Source organism: Nyctereutes procyonoides, unplaced genomic scaffold, assembly GCF_905146905.1.
Source record: "Nyctereutes procyonoides isolate TBG_1078 unplaced genomic scaffold, NYPRO_anot_genome, whole genome shotgun sequence".
In the NCBI taxonomy this organism is placed as follows: domain Eukaryota; kingdom Metazoa; phylum Chordata; class Mammalia; order Carnivora; family Canidae; genus Nyctereutes; species Nyctereutes procyonoides.
Genome location: NW_026575146.1, coordinates 40,848,227 through 40,868,158, shown reverse-complemented (window position 1 = coordinate 40,868,158; position 19,932 = coordinate 40,848,227). Strand labels below are relative to the sequence as shown.

Sequence of the window (19,932 nt, the reverse complement as noted above, 5' to 3'; positions counted from 1 at the left end):
AAATTTTATTTCTTCCTTTTTTCACTCATATTTTATTTTGTTAGAAGTTTTCTGATGAAATTTTTTATTATGAGATGCTTGGTCCATTTCAGATGGTCGATGTGAGTATTTCAAATATTTCTGAAAGAAAAGATATTAACTAGATGAAATGCCTATTGCCACTTTAATGTCAGGAGGCCCTCAACTGCCTTCAGTCTCAAATGGGAGCCCATGTTACAGAGTCCAGGGACTGCTCTTCAGAGTCCTGGCTCAGTCACCTTTTAGCTGTGTGGCCCCGGGGAGGTGCTTCACTGTTGAGCCTTCCTTGTGAACTATCAAACATTGAAGGGGTCAGCCCAGAACAATCTTTAAGTTCTCTTGCCATTATAGCATCCAGTCCTTTGAGATTGAACCACTGAGGCTGACCCTACATTTTGGTCTGTATGTCTCTACGGAAACCCCACATTGGGTCTCTATAGAGAGCGCATCTATTGAAGAACTTTGTCTTCTAGGGCATACAATTTTTTACCTTTCTGCTCAAAACTTTAAAATAGTCTTCCTTTTAACTGCAGATCACTTAGCACTTGGCACATATTAGATATTTCAATTAATGATTCAATTTAAGGGTCATAGGCTGAGCAGGATATGTCCACTGGGCCAAGGAGTTTTCTATGAAGCAACATTACTGAGGAAATTGGAAGGATACATTTCCGATTTCACGCTTAAGTGGGTAGAGTTTGTTTTATTTATTTATTTAGTTAGTTTTAGATTTAGTACTAATGGATATAGACATAGATTAATACTTCATCTATAGCCTGTGTGTATATATAGAATATCTGCTTCTGGGAGGTATCAATACCAGGAATTTGATTTAAACCATCTGAAACTGCAAGCATCTCTGTAAACTACTGAAGGTACTTGTGAGAAAATGCATTTGTTAGGGATTGCAATGTGATACTAACATGAAACTGAAAATCTACTCCATTCTGGTCCTCATGAAGCAAATGACCAAGGGCACCAAATTTCCAGTCTGGAAAATTCCATTAGAAAGATGTCCAGATAGTTTTCAGCCACTCATCTTGATTACTTTTGCTGATGATCAGTTTCTCTCTGATTTTATAAAGTAGACTTATTTGTACAACAGTCTAATCCCATGCTTTGTTTTGACTTATCGGGGTACATAGATCAGTCTGCAGACCACATGAATTTGATGTATTTCTCTCAGTGATACCTCCTTGTCTTCTGGCAAGGCAAATTTTAAAGAGAAACTTTTCTACAAAACTTTTTTGAAAAAAATCAACTATTGTTTTTGAGTTTTCTCCCAAATCTATGAAGACATTTATGGTAGAGTTCAGTTTTTTATTTATTTTTTTATTAGCTGTTCATGTTGAGTTTGATGTGATTTTATTCAAGTCTCCAGAGTTAAGAACAGACAACTGACTGATCTCAGAAGAGGAAGCATGTAAAAATTTTACATGCTTACCTGATCGCTTACGTATCGTGGAATCTTTAGATTCATTTCACTCAGAATATTTTGCATAAAATGAATCCAAATGTTCATAGGACTTTTTAAGCCAGTGTTATTCAAAGTACTAGTCCACAGTGAAATAAAGGGCTTGTCCAGAATATGAATCAATGCATCGCTTCCTTCATTAAGACAATCTTGCTCCTAGAAAAAAAGTTGCCTTAATGCCATTCAGACAGCCAAACCAAAGGTCCCAGTGCCTGGCTCCTAGCTATGCTATTACAAGACAGGATCAATAACAATCCAGTGTTTCTGCAGCTTAGGCAAGTTACTGAACTTCTCTGTGCAGCTGGTCCTGACAATGATGGCACTGGTAGGGTAGAGAGGGAGAGTGTAAGCTGGGAGATCAGTGGGTAAGAGGGGTCACAAGCAATGAGGGGACAGAATGGCAGAGACTTAAAATAGATACTTTGAGATAGCTGGGTCTCTGGCAAGAGAAAGCGAGAGTTGTCAGAAATCAGGCACATGGGCCCTGAAGTTCCTGGGGAAACACTGGAGGATGGCCTCCACTGGATGTCATGGGGGTCCTCAGGACATAGTCAAGATTTTATTTGAGTCAAGGAGGCTGAGGGAAGCTTAAGGAGAGGTTGCAGACATAGGGACCTGGTGGGTGAAACTAGGCAGGAGGGGCCCACAGGAGGATCTATAAAGGAGGTGAAGGGTATGGGCATTAGCTCAGCCTGGGGCATTTATGAGTGGTGTTGGAGTAGGAGGTTGGACAAAGAAGGATGCCCTGAGATGGCTTTGAGGACTTCCTGCGGTGATGGAGGGAATCAGGAGATGAGGCAGGTGCAGAGAAGCCCCGACACTCTCTTGGAGGAGATTGGGAAGAAATTCTTGGCTTAGTGATGGGGGAGCTTCAGGTCATTTGTTCCCTGACCTCTAAGAATTGGGCTGCTTTATTGCCTACATACTTGATAAGATGGCTGCCATTACCCGAAATGATATGATTAAACAGTATTCATCTGTGGTTGCTATTACCATTTGGTACCCTTTTTCAACAAATATTTGTATAGCACCAACTATTTGCGAAACCCCATAAGGCCCTGTCAGAATCACAAATACAAACACAAAATTGTTCCCTCTGTTTCTGAGTGGCTTCTAGTCTTATAAAACAGAATTGCTGTTGCAAAGGAAGCCATTGGCAAAAGACTGCCATTCATGTAATCTATTAGGCCCCTAACCAACAAAGAAAATGAATGCAAAATTGCCCGTTTCTGAGAGAAAAGAGGGAGAAGCAGGCTCCATGCACCGGGAGCCCGATGTGGGATTCGATCCCGGGTCTCCAGGATCGCGCCCTGGGCCAAAGGCAGGCACCAAACCGCAGCGCCACCCAGGGATCCCCATGATCTCAGAGTCTTAAGACTGAGTGCTGCATCAGGCTCTGTGCTGAGCATGGAACCTACATAAGATTCTCTAACTCCTTCTCCCTCTGCTCCTATCCCTTTTCACACATGTGTGCACACATGTGAACTCTTAGTCTCTCTAAAAAAAATTAGAAAATAATATGGGCATATTTCATGGCAGACATCTAAACTTTGGAGAATAAAATCTTTAACAATTTCTAGGAAACTGTCAGTATCTTTACTTTGTGAGTCTTCATTAGAAGCAGAATTTGCCTTTCATAACAGGCACCAAAATTCCTCTGTCAGCCCCCTTTGCTGCTATTTTATAGGCAACAGGATCAAGTCTACTGGTAGAAAGTGCCCCAAACTTTGAAATAGGAGCTAGTGAAGACCAAGCAACACCCATTTTGGAGCAGTGGCAGAGCAGTAGGACTGAATTTCCAAGGAAGTGATGGCAGTGAGGGTCAAGTGAGGGCACTTGGTGCTGTCAAGTTCAGCATACTAAAACTGGTCCCATCAATTTTAGTTTTGAAGGTGATGGAATTGGGGATTTATCCATAGCTTTATAGTATAAATTGAAAAAAAAAGTTAAATATTTACCTCGATTTGGTGAGAATATAAAGTAAATCAAGTGGCAGTTTAATTCCCAATGAACATGTGACAACCATGGAGTTAAATATTAGATTTAAATATGGCAGCTAACTCTCTGCAAGAATTACATTTGTCTCTTTATATGGGCACTCTACCTAATGAACACATTTCTCTTCTCTTAAATTCAGCCGTTGCTACTGGAGCATGAGAAATTAATATACATTCTTATATTCATTAATATTGTTGCTCATAAAAGACCTTTTGATTTTTATCACCCTGAGTTCCCAGAGGCCCATGGAAGCTGTCTTAGCTCCAAACCACATAAATTATCAGGGGTAAAATCCTATTAAAGCAAAACCTTAATCACCACTTGCAGTTTACATGAAATTGTATCTAAAAAGAAACTGTAGTGCATATCCATCAACATAGAATGAATAAATAAATGGTGGTATACTCCTTTCTCAGAATATTATAAAGTAGTAAAAGCAATGGAATTACTACTACACACATACAAGGTAACTCAATGTAACTCAATCTCAAGGACATTGTCAAGTGAAAAATGCAAGATGTGGAAGAAAACACCTAGTACGATTCCATTTATGTAGCAAAGCCAAACAATATCTCATTAAGGATATATCATTAGTAGGAAACCTATAGAAGAAATGATTAACACTAAATTTAGGCTAGTAATTATCCCCAGAAGAGATTGGGGAAAAGTGGATACCATCAAGAAAGAACGTGATGGCATAATGGTGCTTCCACCCTGTAAGTGATAGTGTTTCTTGAATGGTATAGTAGGTTTATGGGCTTTCATTTTATTACTCTTATTTAAACTACAGAACAATACTTTGCATCTTCTTTTGTTTTCACAATGCAGTTCATATTCAAGAAAAAAAAAGTCTTTTGGGAAGCCTGGGTGGCTCAGTGGTTGAGCATTTGCCTTTGGCTCAGGGTGTGATCCCAGGGTCCTGGGATCGAGTCCCGCATTGGGCTCCCCGTGGGGAGCCTGCTTCTCCCTCTGCCTGTGCCTCTGCCTTTTTCTGTGTCTCTCATGAATAAATAAATAAATAATCTTTTTTTTTAAAAAAAAAAAGACTTTTAAAGATCACTAAATTAAACCATGGTAAATCTTCCCTGGGCTCAGCACCAGAGGCATTACACAAGATCATAGGAGATAGATAGGGTTGCTCTTAGCTTCAGGGAGTTTACAGACGTGAAATAATTGGGAGATAAGCCAGAATTCAACCAAGCAGAAGTCATCACATAATATGAATTCAGAGAAAGAGGTCTTTGGTGGTTAAATTTGTCTTGGAAACTCTTAGGAAGTGAGAATTTGAACTGGCCTTTGAAGGGTGAACTAAACAGGAAGCTGGGAGAGCATGTTTACTTTTTACTCGATTCTTTATATATTTCTATTTCTCTTGCCATGTGTAACACAATTTACTGTTGTAAAGAAACTTTGTGATGTGAAAGAAAAAAAAACACGTACTCTGGATTCAGACAGACCTGAATTCAAATTTCAACTCTTCCGTTGCCACACTGAGAATCACTGAAAGTTCTGCAGACTCAGTTTACCTACTTATAAAATATGGAGAGGGGTGCTTCCCAGGGCTGTGGGAGCAAAATGAGAGAACATTGTTAGCTGCATGTTCTAGGCTCCAGAGGGCTTCCAAATCTAATACTGCCACTCAGGATGAGGGGTCCAGAAAAGAACGGTGGCCGATCACCTGGTAGAGCCTCTGTGCAGATGCAGCATCTGAAGGTCAGGCAAAGAGGCACAGGCTCCCCCTGCAGCTCTGTCCTCCACAGTCTCCTTTTGGGCTTCACGGAGGGGAGCCTAGTGGAGCATTGCTCCTTGCAGCTGATGGGCTTCCAGAGAGCCTTGGCCGCCTCCTGCGTTGTTCCTTAGGAAGGCATACAGTTGAGCTGATGTGGAACAGCTCCACTCTAGACTAGAGGGGGAAATTCGTCTCTCTCCCTGCGACGTACCTATTCTCGTCTCTTCTTGGCTTTGGAAAGCCAAGACTAGGATACAATCTTAGAAAGGGTTGGGGAAGCCAGCCATAGCATGGTCTAGACATTTCTGGAATGAGAGGACAAAGCCTTAATTAGCAATGCCCAGATCTTAGCTCTTCCCTTTGTTTCCCCTGAGCCTCCCTTCCCCAGAAGCCTGAGGCATCTTCTCAAGGAATTTGGGATTCCTGGCCCTATTCCTGCCTTTCCCCTTGAAACACACAATGAGTAGCTGCACCAGTTCACATTCCCACCAACAGTGCAAGAGGGCTCCCTTTTCTCCGCATCCTCTCCAACATTTGTGGTTTCCTGCCTTGTTAATGTTCCTCAAAGAGTTAAAAAATAGATCTGCCCTAAAACCCAGCAATTGCACTGCTGGGGATTTACCCCAAAGATGCAGATGCAATGAAACGCCAGGACACCTGCACCCCGATGTTTCTAGCAGCAATGTCCACAATAGCCAAACTGTGGAAGGAGCCTCGGTGCCCATCAAAAGATGAATGGATAAAGATGATGTGGTCTATGTATACAATGGAATGTTACTCAGCCATTAGAAATGACAAATACCCACCATTTGCTTCGACGTGGATGGAACTGGAGGGTATTATGCTGAGTGAAGTAAGTCAATCGGAGAAGGACAAACATTATATGTTCTCATTCATTTAGGGAATATAAATAATAGTGAAAGGAAATAGAGGGGAAGGGAGAAGAAATGGGTAGGAAATATCAGAAACGGAGACAGAACATGGAAGACTCCAAACTCTGGGAAATGAACTAGGGGTGGTGGAAGGGGAGGAGGGCGGGGGGTGGGGGTGGCTGGTTGGCGGGCACTGATGGGGGCACTTGACGGGATGAGCACTGGGTGTTATTCTGTATGTTGGCAAACTGAACACCAATAATAAATAAATAAATAAATAAATAAATAAATAAATAAATAAATAAATAAATAAGAAAATTAAAAAAAAAGAAACATACAATGAACGAGTATATGCAAAGCATCTGGTTTGTGAGAGGCCTGTTGTTTTTTTTATTTTTTTTTAATTTTTATTTATTTATGATAGTCACACAGAGAGAGAGAGGCAGAGACACAGGCAGAGGGAGAAGCAGGCTCCATGCACCGGAAGCCTGATGTGGGATTCGATCCCGGATCTCCAGGATCGCGCCCTGGGCCAAAGGCAGGCGCTAAACCACTGCGCCACCCAGGGATCCCAAGGGGCCTATTGTTAATGTCTATCCTTTCTCATGTCTCTCCTCTTCTAATCTGGAAAGTTCATTAATGACATTCTGTAGCCAAAAGAGAGGTCACTACTTCTGCTCTAGCAAAAACAATAATTGAGTTCTGGAAAGCACACCATTTGGGGTGGACAGCGAGGATGGATAGCAAGCCTCTCCTTTGGTTTGCTGCTATGTAGGGGAGAACCCCAGGAGGCAGATCCCTGACTCCCACCCTCTACCTTCACCTCTGAGTGCCGCAATTCCAATTTCCATTCTGTCTTTGTTTTACAGTTGTTCAGCACATCAAGAGACATAACATTGTTCTGAAAAGGGAGCTAGGTGAAGGAGCCTTTGGAAAAGTTTTCCTAGCTGAATGCTACAACCTCTGTCCTGAGCAGGACAAGATCTTGGTGGCAGTGAAGGTAAGAAAGCACTCCAGAATGTCTCATTATCTGTGGTCACGTTAACATGTGGAACTACGTTATTTCATGTTATATTTGGCCAATTCAGGAGCAAATCATGTCTGCTCTGGTGGATGTGTTTGAATTTTCTATAACTAAGTGGACAATGGGAGGGTATTTGGCGATACATCTAACCGTTGGAGCTTTTTCTCAGGGGCAACCTATCAGTCTGTAGGCTGTGAATAGCTCTGGTCTACTCTTCCAAGTCAATGCTAACTGAATTCTGGATGGAGGTCTGTAGGGTCAAACAGAATTCAACCCGTTAAGTCTTAGAGACTCAATCCATGTTGTTGGATTGCTTGGTGCTTATGCCAAGCTCAGCTGCAACTTGTCCTCCATGGAGGTTCTAGAAGGGAGACTGGAGTTCACTTTCCCTCCAGGCCTCTTTTCTGCTGACATCTGCTATTACACCTTACCCTGTCCCTCCCAAGTATTCCCAGAGCCCCAGGATTTAATACAACTCAGGCATGATTCCATCCTGGGTTGGATGGCATCTCTTGTAGATTCCACCACCCTAGGAGACTCAAGGTTTTACTGAAATAAAGGAGGCTGAAAGTCCCTACTTCCAGCCACTTCATCCCAAAACTCAAAAAGGAGACCTGGGTTTTGATAACATAAATGTTACTGAAGGGGATAAAATTTCCACTGAGCTCTCTAAAACATAAGAATTAACAAAAATAGCACAAAAGACTTCAGCAGATCTTTTACATATGCATTGTCAAAACTAACAAAAAACTCACAGAGAACCCAACTCACCAAGGTATTGAATAATATATGTAAAGCACTTAAAAGAGGCATATATTTATAAAATGAATTAAGTGCCAAAGGAATATGGACTTGGCTAATACAATAAAATGTAACTTTTTTACTTAACAGAAGATGATTGGGTTTTATTTGTTTCTGCCAAACACAGAATGCTGATACCAGTGGTGTTTGTTTATTAGTTACAACCAGGAAAACCTTTCAATGTTTCAAAATCAGGTGTCTATTCCATTAGTGCTGTCCTTAGCATTAAACTACTTTAGTCTCTACATAATAGGTAATTGAGGAGAGAGAAAATTCTTGAACTTACTCATCCTGTGGACTAAGCACAGTTTCTGTTAAAATTCATCCAGAGGACGAAAACAGTGCCCTGACTCTTCTGATATCATCCAAAGTAGCCAACCTGAGTGGCATGGATGCTCTTAGATTCTCACCAAAGTTTTCTAAAAGCTGCACTTTGGAGTGAATAAAGGACAGGACTTTCCAGGGAGAGTAAATGTCATATCAAGAAACATCATCTCCCTGAGCTAGGCAAATGGAAGGGGAGAGGCAGCCAGAGGAGAGGAGACAGGAAGGAGATGCTGGAAAGATGTGAGGTCAAGTGGGGTAAAAGGTATAAAATAAGTATCCTGCTGTGACTCAGGGTGGTATTCCTGCTGTTGCAATTGCTTCCTCTTTTCTTTCATTTACCCAAAAAGTTTTTATGTTTTTAAGCACAAAATGTTCAGAACATTTGGTAATGTTCTATCTGTAATCTTTACTTTCCTCTGCCTCTTCCCCACTCCCCACCCTTTGGATAAATGGGACCAAAAGGTGCCTCTATTTTTGTAGCTTCATAGACTGATAAAATATGAAAGCTGGAATATGCTTAGGAAAGATCTGATCCTAACCTAGTCATGAGTTATATGCAAGGATGCTAAAGATCATGGATTCATGTTCTGGGTTCTTGTTTCCTCCCACTGATATTTGGAGACCACCCAGGAGCTAACTCAGGCCTTCACACTTGGAATTCAGATTTTTGGGGTCACAAGGTGAGAATCTTTGAATGTGAGAAAATTCTGGAAGATGAGGGAATCCTAGATGACAGTGTAGGAGTAGCTGAGGGACCTCAGCCAGATAAGGAGGGAGATTCACCAAATTTCTTAGTGGGTAGAACCTTTCATTTTAGTGTCATTCCATATTCTCTGCCTGCTTCGCTGCACTTCTCCAAAAGCAGAGGGTGTTGTGTGGCTAAATCCAGGGCACCCTCAACCCAAGGGTTACATTTCCTTCCCAACACATGCAAATACAGGGTTTCAGGGCTTGGGCTGGTAATGATGAAGATCAGCCAGCACCAGAGGGGTGTAGCTGGTTGTCCTGCCCACAGCATGCCTCCACCTGGGCACATCTCCCACTGCTAATGTCAGTGAGGCTTCTCTCTGGTGTGAATCCAGTCCTAGCCCTAATCCCACCTCTGATCTGGACCCAGGACCTGGTCCTCATCAGCTTTCTGGCTTTGCCAAATAAATTTGCAGATTAATGACCTATGACGAGTGCTTATTAATCAACACCACTAAAAGCAAAGAAATGAAAAACAATGAAACAAACATAAAATTGAATTTTCCCCTTTATCAGCTCCTGATTCCTTCTTGCTGAAATTCAAATGAAACTATTATTCCAAGTTCAGGGGACAAAATTCCTGCAGCTTAAAAATTCAATCCAACCTCAAGGTCGCACACCTAAGATGTCTCATCTCCGTGACCTTGCATGCAAAGTCTTGTTGAAATCAGATGGTTTGCCTCTATTTGCCTGAATGACTTTTAGCTTCAGAGACGATGCCCATTTTAACTTTCTGGGATCCAGAGGCTGCAGCTACAGAAGAACGAGTCAGACCTTCCCCAGCTCCAGGATGAATGGATCAGAACAACACACAAACCTTTTACGGAACTGTTCTCTCCAGCCTGACCTGCTCATTTTTCAGGCTATGGGCTAGCCAACTGAAAGTATGTTCAAAGGCTCTCCCATGAGCCTGGGAGAAAAATGGCTATGGTTCAGTCCTAACCACAGTCCTTTACGCACAGTAGTGATTTTTTAAAGGAATGAGACAATTGGAATGCAGCTTCCGGGTCCCCCCTAGACCTCCAGCCTGTCACCTCTGATGAGTTGCTGCTGGAGCTCCTCTTCCATTGGAGGCACCAGGGATGTTTGACAGGCCTTCTGCCGGTTGCCTAGCAACCCCTGCAGCATTGATTATGCATCTAAGAAATAGCAGCTATTGTCCTCTTTCCTTCTCTAGAAGGAGCTGACTGGTTTGAAATCCAAGGCTTTGCATTCAGACCAACAGATGTCAGTTTCCTGTAAATTCTGGGGTCTCCTGCCCCAAATGATTTAAGAACTTGAGGGATCCACAGGAACCGATTTAAGATGGCAGTGATCCTAAGGCATGTGTAGGGCACTGAAGAGCCCACAAGGGCTGAGCATGCCTCTCCCATTAGAGTATTTGCTTGTTCAGAACCAACCAGATTGACCTTTTCTTGATATTTTTTGGACGACCTTCGTTTTTTTAGTGAAATGGATGCAACAACTATTTTTTCCCTTTACACTGAATTACAATTGAAGAACCCATAAAGAGGATGAGAAGCAGAGAAACCAGCCCTTGATCAGAATGAGTTACTTTACCTTTAAGTAGCTCATTTGCCAAGGAAAAGCTTCATGGTGGTTTCCCTGCATTAGCAGTGGGTGCGTTAGCTATTTTTGGCTCTATCCAACCTGCATTTCAATAGCTACGATGCCTACAACATTTTCTTGTACTATGAATGCACGCTGATTTTTGTTTTTTTAAATATAGCCACAAGTGCACTTGGTAGGATTCACGGCCTCTCCTCCCCCTCTCCACTAACTCAGGTGTATTTCTAGAAACATAAAATGTGGCATACAAGCCAGACTTTAGAAATCATACAGAACCCGAGTCTCATGTTTTATAGATGAGAAATCCAAGACCCAGGGAAGCTGAGTGACTTCCTCAAGGTGTAAGTTAAAGCAAGCGAGAGGCACAGCATAGGAACTTTTGAGGCTTGAAATGGTGAAATCCGACCTCAGCAGGCACTACCTTCAGGATTTTTGCATTTCATGTTTCTGAGTATCTTCTTATTTTTTTTTAATTTTTATTTATTTATGATAGTCACACACAGAGAGAGAGAGGCAGAGACACAGGCAGAGGAGAAGCAGGCTCCATGCACCGGGAGCCCGACGTGGGATTCCATCCCAGGTCTCCAGGATCGTGCCTGGGGCCAAAGGCAGGGGCCAAACCGCTGCGCCACCCAGGGATCCCCTGAGTATCTTCTTTTTATGGAGGAAATAATGATGACTTTTCTTCACCAAGGGTTTTGGAAGAGTTGACTGATAGCCCGCTGGCACATTACTGTTCTACGGCCCCAAAGTAACATCTAACATGTATTGCCACTCCTATGTCTGGAGAGCCCCCTACCTCAATCCACACAGTTTCCCTTAATTCACCAGCCATCCACTCCAGTAGTTCTTCTATGGGGAGACTTTCCCTTGCCTACTCTCCCAGCTAGGTCAGACCTCCCTCTAATATCTATTAAGGTATCTGTACTTGTCCTTCCTAGCATTTGTCAAGATTGTTAATTCTCTATGTATCTGCGGACTTATTTCATCAATGGTGTGACTGTGTGTCTCCTCCATTAGAGTGACATATTCTTGAGGGTGGGAACCATACTTTTTGGCACATTGTCTAATATCTAGTAGCATGGAATAAATGCTTGTTGAATGAATGAAGGGGTGGATGGATGGACAGATAAACTGTGGAAAAAATAGCCTTCGAAATAGTGAAGAGTCAGCAGTTGGCATTTCTAGGTAACAAAATGATCTGATGAGCTACTGATTGTCATAGAATTTTATAGCTGAGATAAACTGTAAAGATGATATTTATATATATATAGAATATATATAGAACTATGTAATCTAATGAGAAATCACTTTAGAAATGATTAAACCACTATGCAGATATATAGAGCTATTAACTGATGTTCATTAGCTTAACTCCTACATTTTGCCAGTGAGGAAATGGGAACCCAGAGAAGACGAATGACCTATCCAAGGTCACGTAGCTTGAAAAAGGAGGTCGCTTAATGTCAGACCTAGGATTAAAATTCAGGCCTCCCCATTAGTCTGATGCTCATCATGCACCACACTTTTTCTGTATATTTTTTTACTGGAGTTCGATTTGCCAACATATAGTATAACACCCAGTGCTCATTTTTATTTATTGAATTTTTCACATGTGCTTATAGAACCAGGTGAAGAAATTCAACACAATACCACTCACCAAGTAATGCAAAGGTATATGTTAGTTGTGTTCATTTGTATGGAAGAATGAGAGGCACTTTCATGTTTTCCTGAATAGAGATGCAATTCAAGGAAATAGGCTGAAATAAAGAAAATTGGATTCTGGAGTGAAAATAAGCAAACCATCTTACTCAGCTTTGATAAGAAGACTGGTAGAATGTTTATGGAAAACCTTACTCAAGCTGGTTTAAGCAGAAAAGGATATTTCTTTGCTGAAGCTACTGGAAAACCTTGCTAGAGGCATCCAAGCTTCAGGTACTGCTGGATTCAGGAAATCAGTTCTCCTTCTATGTATCTCTTAGCTCTGCTTTCCTCTGTATTGACTGTATTCTCAGACAGGTTCTTCTCTTTCCACTGTGGTAAAGACTTGGCAGCAATGGCTCTGGACTTAGATCCTCCCATCCTAACAACCCTAAAGAGAGCTCCTTTTCTCCAACAATTACACAAGAGTCCTACTGGCCTGTCTTGAGTTGGGTCACCAGGTCCTCTGACTCTCTGGATACTAGTCTACTAGTCTGAATATCCAGGCCTGGGGTGACCCCAGAAATGAGTTACATATCCCAAGAAATGGAAGATGGGGATCAGCTCTACACAATGCACAGAGACTGAATATGGGGGAATAATGGTTCCCTGAAAGAATATTAGAGATTCCATCCCTGAAAAGAGTGAAGATCTGAGAAGAAAAAATAGAAGATGACCAACCCAAATCAAGTGTGCAGGACAGGGAGGCCTCACTGTGACTAGAACAACTGGGATCTAAAAGCCCTCCCTGGATCTGAGGTAGACCTTATGACTATGACTATGACTTCCCCATCCTCGCAGTAGGAGACCTCAGAGATCACCTTCTAGGCTTCCCTGTTGATGGAGTATAGCTATCTCTAGCTTCTGCTGCTTCCTAACAATCGACTCCTTCCTCCAGGCCAGCTGTTGCTTACGTAGTCTCTGGTCCTCTCACAAAGCACGCTCAAGAAGGAAAAGACTGTGTGTTCAGTGAGTCTACTCTGCCTTCATGCCAGGCCATGTACCTGGGGCCCAACATCCAAGGTAGTCACATGGCACGGATGAAGCCATCTATGGAAGAAGAAGCAACTAGAGCCAATTGTCTCAGAAAATGGAGAAGGCAGAATAAGGGCTCAAAGAGAAAAGTTCATGCTCTCCCACTCTTGAACAGTGAGACCATCCATGGATGAGAAAGGGCATCAGGAGTTCATCAGTTCAAGAGCTCATGTGCTCTACCTAGGCACGTTTATGTCTAAGACAGGTGGCTCTTTTCTTTTTTTTCATTTTAGGTTTTTTTTGTTTTGTTTTGGTGTGTGTGTGTGTGTGTGTGTGTGTGTGTGTGTGTGTGAGACCATATCTGTCCTCACATATTGATTGTGAAGCTTCCCTCCCATTCCTCCCTTTTTCTGTGACCCCCCCCTCCATGTACCCTGGTATGTGAAATCCTTACTCCCACAAAATGGAAATGGAAGATGACAAGATGATTATATTTAAGAGAACATTTGTCAGTGCTGCCCTAAAAAAGGAGTTTGTATACCTTAACAAGACATAATGTTGCAGAAAGTGCTATCAACTCCATCTTTACAAGTCTCTAGGAATAGAAATTATAGAACTTTAATAGTGGCTTATTAAAAGCCTTCATTGTCTTTATGATCCAGACGTTGTTTAATGGATTTCTATTATACTTTAGTGTAAGCACACGTGTGTGTGTGTGTGTGTGTGTGTGTGTGTGTACATATGTACTCATATATACTATAAGATGGAGAATGACGTCTTCCTGGTGAGGACCCCTCCTAAACTTGAGTCAGGTAGGCTCCAATATCCCTCCCTCAATATCCCCTTTCCAGGAACTTCAACTTTTAACCTTTGATGGAAGATCTGTTTTTTGTCTTGTTAAGTTGTCTTATTAACCTTATTTTCTGGCTTATCTCCAATTCATCCCCATCATCTCAGAAATGCTAAATCCAAAACAGTGCATGTCACTGGAATGAGGACTTATCTGGTATTAAATACAACTGGAGGCTTCATTTCACACTTTTGTTTCTCTGGAACCTGTGCCTTGCAGTAGCTACGCTGCTTTTTAATTGACTTTAGCATGATAACCCAGCTCCCAATTGAGTCCCGGCCTACCATGATCCTTCAGCAACTTTAGTGAAATCGGCTCTGATTTTTAATTGTATTTAAGGCCAGGATATATATTGCAGCTGTCCCTACTGGAGGACAACTTCTGATTTATTCCTTTGAGTCAATATCTCTCTAATACGACTGTTGCTATGAATTAGTTTCTTGTCTTCCAAAGACTTAGTGTTTGTGATATGCAACTTGTATAATATGCACAGCCATAGATTTCACCACCCAAATTATTTTAAATAATACCCAAGCATTTTAAAGCATGTGAATTAGGACTTAGCCTGTGTTTCCCATTGGATGGTCGACTTGTTAGATTCTGAACTGTAAGAGTCAGTGTGGCTGTGAAAATAAAGATAGCAGCAATCAACACCCTGGCTATGAATCTTGTATTTGAAGCTGTCACTTGGTACATAATTAAAGTCCTTGCAAAGTCCAGTTACATATGATCAAGTTAATATACACAGAGTGTTGGTTTCCAACATGCAATGAGCACTATGTGTGATCAATTTCATTAGTTTTTACATTTTTCGGGATATAGGAAAGCCACCTAATGCATCTTACTTAATTTTTAAGATCTTCTTTCTATCAAGCTCTATCTCTGAATTTATTATGATATAGTCTTCCAAAGTTCACTTTTGTAAGAATTTGATAAAAGCTTCCTCTATCATTCTTTAGAGAAGACCTATAAGTTGGAAGAATCACATAGCATTGTGACTGCAGCTTACTCTAAATTGTTACCTGTGAAACCTTATAAGAAGGGTGTCTGCCTTAATCCTATTTCAGCTTAGTGTTGTTTTTCAATACTAAAGAAATGCTGGCCCATTGATAGCCTATTGAAATGGCTCTTAAAGAACAGTGCTGTCCAACAGAAGTACAATGTGAGCCACAAATGCAAGCCACATTCGTATTTTAAATTTCTCAGTATGTACATTAAAAACATAAAAAGAAACAGACAAAGCTGGCTGTATTCATCTATTTTATTTGACTTGACATATCTAAAATATCATTTTAACACATTGCTAATATAAAAATATTAATGAGATATTTTATTCACTGCAGGTTTTTGAAATCTGGTGTGTGTTTTATACCTACAGCACATCTCAGTTTGGATTAGCCAGATTTCAAATGACCACCAGCCACATGTGGCTATTGGCTACCATATTGAACAGTGTAAGTCTAAGAGATATCAAAGAGTCAACAGTCTCCATTAGTGACAGATCTTGACTCAATCATCCTGACCCAGAAGAACTTAGGCATATTGACAGACATTCTCATGTGTATTAGTCGTTTCCTATGGGTGTTTTCTCACTGCCCTCCATATTTTAAGCACAGCAATGAGCATTAGGCCTGATGAGGTCTTAACCATAATGATCTCTTCTTTTCCTATCCTTCACTTTAACTTTGTTTCTATGATGTTAAAAATTATAGGAGAAAAATATGAGCTCAGTGTTTAAAAAAAGGACACAATCTCTGTTTTACCTTGTGTCTCCCAAACCACCTGTATTTTGAAAGCATGATCATTTGTCATATCCTACAGCATCCAATCACACCAATGATTTCTAGTAAGCTCTCTAGCCTCTCCTACTAGCTTCCTATTAGTTAGCCTTAATATTTCATGGAAGCATTTGAAAGGAATGCTAATTTTCCTCTCGTTTTTTCCCGACTTCTGTTTTGCCTTCACTAGTTTTTCAGTTCTGTGCTAGTTTATTGCATGCTGCTCAATTCTTCTAACTCTGAATCAGTGTGTGCTCAAGGCAGTAACTCTTTAGCTCTAGACGAGACCTGTCCCTTGAGAATGTCTTCAGAAAGGATGGTAGCTTTGAAGTGTCAGGAAATTCACCAGGAATAAGAAGAAACGAAGCTACAAAGCAGACACCAGGAGTAAGAAAATAGCAATGCTCAATGATGGGGCAAATATGCCTGTCAAAGTGGAGGCAATCGTCAGTGAGGGAAGCTGCCACCTCATGTCCAATGCCAAGGACTCGGGGAACCAGCCAAGCCTCCCTTAATTGAGTAAAATGACAATCAGCCATGGTACGAAAACAGAGATGATTTTTATAAATAGGGTTGATAGCAGGATTTTTCCAGCTTCTGATTGCTGTCTGGCTGTGGTTCCACCCTTAGAAAAATTCTGTCCTTTGAGTGCCAAATTCAGAAGAGGCTTTTGCCCAACTTGTTACTGCCATATTTTCTGAATTTCTTAAAATAGAATTGAATCATAATTTAGAAAAAGGACCCAACAGGCAAAAATGGATGGGTTCATAGGATGAAGCTAGGTTTGTGGGATGCACTCACCTCATGAATAGTGAAACCTTTCTTAAATCCAAAAATTTTACTGAGGCACAGTTTCTGACAGACATTACACTAAGAACAGTCTCTTACTGTAGGATATTGCTTTGGGGAGATGGAAATGTTAGATGCTTACTAGCTGTTTTAGTTTGGTGCCCTCCTCCAGAGAAAATCCTGTCTCCCCTCCCTTCCTACTCCTCTACCCCACTGCCTGATTCTCTCTCTCTCTCTCTCTCTCTCTCTCTCTCTCTCTCACACACACACACACACACACACACACATACAATCTAGCATTCTTGAATCAACACTATATAGCTAAACTTAAGAAAAGAAATTACATGAAAAATTTGTTCACGCTTTGTGATAATGGCCTAAAGGGGTCTAAAGTAGCCTTCTCTAGCTCACTGTGAAAGACAGGCTGAGGCCCCAGGAATAAGCTGTCTCAGTGACACAGGGAAGCCTCCGAATAAGGAGTCTTGATTTCTGAAAAGATGCTGCAGGCTTCAAAGGGCTTTTGGAAAAGAATGGTGGCACCTCTGGGATAGCCTCTTCTCATGGTGGGCCATGTCTATGCCTTATCCATGCATCTTTTGGCCTCCCTGAATCCTCGTGCGAGCAAATAGAATGCAGGCCTGGTTGTGGTTTTGATTTCAAATATCACTCTCTACCAGAGTCCTGGGAGGCATCTCAGCTTACACTACCTCACTCAGTCCACCTCCTGACCCTGTGAAGGAGATGATATCATTACCCTCACTCCACAGAGGAGAAAACCAGAGTTCAGAGAGGTTCAGGGCAGAGTCAGAATTTGAACCCAGACTTTTTCAGTTCTAAGCTAGAACATCTTCTTTCTGGGTACCACCATTGGGAGGAACTGACCTCCTGATCAGAAGGAGAACACAAGTCTTTGTGGCCAGCCCTCTAGGTGAGAGTACGTTGTGAAGTCTTCTCTCCATCCTTATATTCTCCTCTCCTGTCTGCTTTCTCTGCTTGTAGTTGGACCCACGTCCCACCACCTTTCCTTCCTTTCCAATGCTCTTTTATCTCTAGTTTGCATAGACCTCATGGATCAATGGTTCTTTTATTTGCCCAACACTGGATTCTGCTGTCAAAGGAAGTAGTGGAGACAGACACATACCCAAAACCATAATGCAAGTCCGAATGTAAGAGATGTTCCCGTGTATTTTGCTCCCAGCCAAGACAACGTCCATCTCCTCCGAGTCCATCTGCTTCCCCTGTTATTTTTTTATTTATTTATTTTTTACCTACAAGTTCAGCAGAACAAAAAAAAAACAGTGGTTGGATTAAAAAGCAACCAAAACAAGTCAGCAAGATAAGCACTTCACATTTTTCTGTGCAGCAGGGGTGAAGGAACTTAGTTTGGATGGGTACAGCCCAGTTTCTGGAGCTTCCAGGGAGCAGAGCCCCAGATCCCAGGCTCTCAGCCTCTGTTCATTTTGTTATTAAATGAAGAAATGTGTGGTTTCCATGGCAATGGTCCTCCCAAAGTTTTATGGCCTCTCTGAGTACTTGCCAGGCCAAATCTACTCACTTTTCAGAGCCAGTGTTATTAAGGGACACTTCTTAGAAAACCACATACTAACAGAGAATGGGAAACCCCACTGCCAGACCCTTGTTTTCAATCAGTATCTCCAGAATTTGGCATAAGAAACAACTGCCTCTAGCCTAAAGAAAACTATGGATATAATTTCTGTCTCCTTGAGTCAGGTCATCACTGGGGAGAAAGCTTCGAATCCGGCTAAAGGCAGTTCATGAAAATGCTAGATTGTAGCAGAAAAGACTTTGTGACCTTGCTGCTGCCTCTGTCATTTTAATGTTTCCTTGTCACTGATGCGAGGCAGGCCCTGCATATTCATCCGTGCCCTCCTGTGCAGAGAACGGCCTTGGGCAGGGTAAGTTACATATTGCAAGCTCATCGTGTGGTAGACTCTATGACAAGCCTCCCGGCCTCCTTTGGGCACAAAGGACTTGCTCTCTCGCTTGCTGGGAAGGCTCTGACAGACAGTTCTCAGCTGCCAGCAACCTGTGGGCAGTCCGTAAGTCCACTCAAGGTCACACTCCGTTTCTGGGGTGGCCTCCATCCAGGGGCTGACTGATAGGAAGCTACAAAGGCCCAGCCCCCTTGACTCAACTTAGAACAATTCTGAAGGGTCATCCGGCAGGGCCAGACAAGGCCTGTTGACACTACATCACAGTTCAACCTCCCCCTCTGCCCAATCCCTCCCAGCAGGTGTTAATACTAAGAGCAAGCCCTGAGAAATGTCTTGGCTGCTAATTTGCATGCCAAGTCTTGTCCTTAAGAACTTGATTTGCCATACATTCTAAGGTCTGTAAGTTGCCCAGGTCAGGAGTCTCCCCTTAGGAGAGCAGAGTCAAGGCAGTGAGCTACAATAAGACCACCAGGGGCCTGGTGGTGTTCTCTGATCCTGGACATAGCGTGTTGTCTTGCCCTTAGTCACATCTGATGGATGACGGTGCTTTCATTCTGTTTCAGTGGTCAATTTTTTGTGAATATGAGGTTCACACTTGCCATCTAACACTGATAAGGAATTATTGCAGGCTCTGGAGAAGGGACTCACATATGCCACCATATGCCATATGCCACCTCTACCAAGATGAATCCTCTGCGTGTCCCTTCTTGTCCCTTAATTGTGCCTGGTGTAACAAATTACTATATGGGCTTAAACAACAGAAATGATTCCTCACACAGTTATGATGCAAAATCAGTTCCACTAAGCTAAAGGGAAGGTGTCAGCAGAGCTGGCGGCTTCTGGAGGCTCTAGGGCAGAAAATATTTCCCGGCCTTTTACAGTTTTTAGAAGCCACCCACATTCCTTGGCTGGTGGCCCCTTCTTCTAAGTCAGCAGAGTAGTGCCTTCTGTCCTGTCTGACCTCTGCTTCTACTCTGACATCTGCCCTCTCCCGACACCCCTACCCTTCTCACCCAAGGACTCTTATTTGGAATGATGTGGAGCCCAATTGGATAATCCCTCCACATCAAGACCCTTACCTTACTGACATCTGCAAAGTCCCTTTTCTGTGGAAGGTAATATATTCATAGATTCTGGGGATTGGCATGTGGACGCCTTTGGGGGGGGACATTAGTCAGCCTCCAACACCAGTGACTTATGCTGGAGTCAGGATTCCAGGCAAAGGGATTAACATGGGCAGAGGCAGGGAGGCCTGACCTGATGTCATGTGGGCAGAAAATAGAAGCATGGAAAGCATAGATTTCCTGAGAGGCACATCAAGTGAT

At 42.2% G+C, this 19,932-nt stretch overlaps 1 protein-coding gene across 3 annotated transcripts in view; it reads left to right on the top strand.

The window, feature by feature from the left end:
- The window catches only part of NTRK2 (neurotrophic receptor tyrosine kinase 2), a 331,718-nt gene that overhangs the window by 242,936 nt on the left and 68,850 nt on the right, over window positions 1–19,932 (top strand). For all 3 annotated transcript variants that reach the window (XM_055309668.1, XM_055309666.1, XM_055309669.1), the window contains one exon: window positions 6,961–7,091. In XM_055309668.1, the coding sequence (XP_055165643.1) occupies window positions 6,961–7,091 (131 nt within the window). The remainder of the gene's footprint in view (window positions 1–6,960; window positions 7,092–19,932) is intronic.